Source organism: Bison bison, unplaced genomic scaffold, assembly GCF_000754665.1.
Source record: "Bison bison bison isolate TAMUID 2011002044 unplaced genomic scaffold, Bison_UMD1.0 scf7180017864472, whole genome shotgun sequence".
Taxonomy (NCBI): Eukaryota; Metazoa; Chordata; class Mammalia; order Artiodactyla; family Bovidae; genus Bison; species Bison bison.
The window spans coordinates 9,013,637-9,016,902 of record NW_011495033.1 but is presented as its reverse complement, the minus strand read 5'-3'; the positions used below and the strand labels follow the sequence as shown (position 1 = coordinate 9,016,902).

General features: G+C 49.1%; 1 protein-coding gene across 4 annotated transcripts in view; it reads left to right on the top strand.

Moving 5' to 3' along the window:
* RFFL (ring finger and FYVE-like domain containing E3 ubiquitin protein ligase) overlaps positions 1-3,266 on the top strand; it is a 58,966-nt gene that overhangs the window by 44,092 nt on the left and 11,608 nt on the right. For all 4 annotated transcript variants that reach the window (XM_010861495.1, XM_010861496.1, XM_010861497.1 and 1 more), the window contains exon 4: positions 1-113. In XM_010861495.1, the coding sequence (XP_010859797.1) occupies positions 1-113 (113 nt within the window). The remainder of the gene's footprint in view (positions 114-3,266) is intronic.

Genomic DNA, 3,266 nt, shown 5'->3' with positions numbered 1-3,266 from the left:
CCGACTTCCCGGAGCAGCAGGCCTTCCTCGCCCGGCCCCACACCAGCACCGTGCCGCCTACCTCACCCGGCCTCCAGTCTGCACCCCCCGGCCACGCGCAGGGCCGGCAGCAGGTACGGCCAGTGCGGCCTCCCGTCTCTCCAGGGCAGGTTCCAGTTCCTCTCCCTCCGCGCCGCGGGAGAGGGGCTCAGTGCGTGGGTGACTGGATGCCTTTCTGCCTCCCACCGACGGAGGGCGTTTTCTGGACTTCAGACTCACATTTGGGCTTTTCTTAGAGAAACGGATGCACGGTACTGGGTTTTTGTATTTTTCTGTCTTTGTAATAGGTTCCTATCCCAGTTAGGGAGTTCTGAAAAATTGGTTGTTCTAGAAACATTTTGAGAAAATTCACTGTTGGGTCTCCACATTTGGTTCTGATCAAATTACCCTCCTGCTTTCTCACCCCATGGTCTTCTTGGGCCGATGGGGAACTCGGTGCCTCAGTGATAGTCACAAGGCACCAGGGAGAAAAAGGACCACGTAGGACTTCCCTGGTGGTCCGGCAGTTATGAGTCTGAGCTTCCAGGCCAGGGGGCACAGGTTTGATCCTTGGTTGGGGAAATTCTGCGTGCTGCGTGGTGAGGCCAAAAAAAGAGTATGTGGAGGCGAGACAGAGGAGGAAAACACTGTGACCAAGACACGGGCACGGCAGCTCCTGCCCGCGCTGGCTGGGCTAGGGTGTGCTTGCAGGGCTATTGAACGCTAGGCGGCCTTATCAGCATCCCAGCAGGGCCTGGGGATGGAAGGCGCAGGGCAGCACATGGACTGAATTATGAACCAGGCACGGGAGGCACAGAATCGAGGATTATGTTGCTTCTACGCTGAGAAAGCCCTTCTGAGGGGGAAGGTAGATGTGGAAACCAGCTGTTGGATTAGAGTGATGCCAGTGGACCTCAGGCTTCCCAGGTGGCTCAGTGGTAAATAATCCACCCACCGATGCAGGAGACTTGGGTTCTGTCCCTATGTCAGGAAGATCCCCTGGAGAAAGAAATAGCAACCCACCCTAGTATTTCCTGGAGAATTCCATGGATAGAGGAGCCTGGTGGGCTACAGTCCATACGGTTGTAAAGAGTCAGACACGACTTAGTGACTAAACAGCATCGTTATTATCACTGAGGAGAGAGGGTTGAGGGGGGTGAAAGAGTAAAGGATAGGGTGTCAGACAGCAAGACTAGTGTCAAGTTGTAAGATAGGAAGCAAACACCCACACACTTGGTGGAGAGCGGGGGAGGACCCAGCACCGGCAAGGCAGGAGGCTTCAGCCAGAGGCCTGGGGTGGGGACGGGGGAAGTGGTCCCCCGCCTCCAGTGGGAGAGGCACTGGACAGAGGATGGGAAGTAGCTGGAAGCTGTGTGTGTGTGGCCCCAGGGGACCCTGTAAGGTTAGGACTGACAGGACGTGGGCCAGCTCTGCAGACTAGGTGCTCATGGTGGGGAGAGGAAAGGGTTGGGGGAGGAAGCGGCAGCCTCTGGCTCCCAGGTGCTGGGTCTCTAGGCACTATTTTTCCATGCGTTCGTTTATTCAGTGAGCACGTATTAACCACCTCCGAAGTGCCAGGATCACTGTCATCACCGGGGCGTGCTGACGTCCTGTAGCTACACTTCAGTGCCTCAGTGAGCCTTTTACTCACCTGACTTGGGGAACAGTGGGAGGATTAGGACCTAGAGAGGGCTGACAGAATGCGGTCCACTGGAGAAGGGAATGGCAGACCACTTCAGTATTCTTGCCTTGAGAACCCCATGAACAGTATGAAAAGGCAAAATGATAGGATACTGAAAGAGGAACTCCCCAGGTCAGTAGGTGCCCAATATGCTTCTGGAGATCAGTGGAGAAATAACTCCAGAAAGAATGAAGGGATGGAGCCAAAGCAAAAACAATACCCAGCTGTGGACGTGACTGGTGATAGAAGCAAGGTCCAATGCTGTAAAGAACAATATTGCATAGGAACCTGGAATGTCAGGTCCATGAATCAAGGCAAATTGGAAGTGGTCAAACAGGAGATGGCAAGAGTAAACGTCAACATTCTAGGAATCAGCAAACTCAAATGGACTGGAATGGGTGAATTTAACTCAGATGACCATTATCTACTACTGTGGGCAAGAATCCCTTAGAAGAAATGGAGTAGCCATCATGGTCAAGGAGAGAGTCCGAAATGCAGTACTTGGATGCAATCTCAAAAATGACAGAATGATCTCTGTTCGTTTCCAAGGCAAACCATTCAATATCACAGTAATCCAAGTCTATGCCCCAACCAGTAACGCTGAAGAAGCTGAACAGTTCTATGAAGACCTACAAGACCTTTTAGAACTAACACCCAAAAAAGATGTCCTTTTCATTATAGGGGACTGGAATGCAAAAGTAGGAAGTCAAGAAACACCTGGACTAACAGGCAAATTTGCCCTTGGAATACGGAATGAAACAGGGCAAAGACTAATAGAGTTTTGCCAAGAAAATGCACTGGTCATAGCAAACACCCTCTTCCAACAACACAAGAGAAGACTCTACACATGGACATCACCAGATGGTCAACACTGAAATCAGATTGATTATATTCTTTGCAGGCAAAGATGGAGAAGCTCTATACGGTCAACAAAAACAAGACCAGGAGCTGACTGTGGCTCAGATCATGAAGTCCTTATTGCCAAATTCAGACTTAAATTGAAGAAAGTAGGGAAAACCACTAGACCATTCAGATATGACCTAAATCAAATCCCTTATGATTATACAGTGAAAGTGAGATTTAGATTTAAGGAACTAGATCTGATAGATAGAGTGCCTGATGAACTATGGCATGAGGTTCATGACATTGTACAGGAGACAGGGATCAAGACCATCCCCATGGAAAAGAAATGCAAAAAAGCAAAATGGCTGTCTGGGGAGGCCTTACAAATAGCTGTGAAAAGAAGGGAAGCGAAAAGCAAAGGAGAAAAGGAAAGATATAAGCATCTGAATGCAGAGTTTCAAAGAATAGCAAGAAGAGATAAGAAAGACTTCCTCAGCGACCAATGCAAAGAAATAGAGAAAAACAACAGAATGGGAAAGACTAGAGATCTCGTCAAGAAAATTAGAGATACCAAGGGAACATTTCATGCAAATATGAGGTTGATAAAGGACAGAAATGGTATGGACCTAACAGAAGCAGAAGATATTAAGAAGAGGTGGCAGGAATACACAGAAGAACTGTACAAAAAAGATCTTCACGACCAAGATAATCACGATGGTGTGAT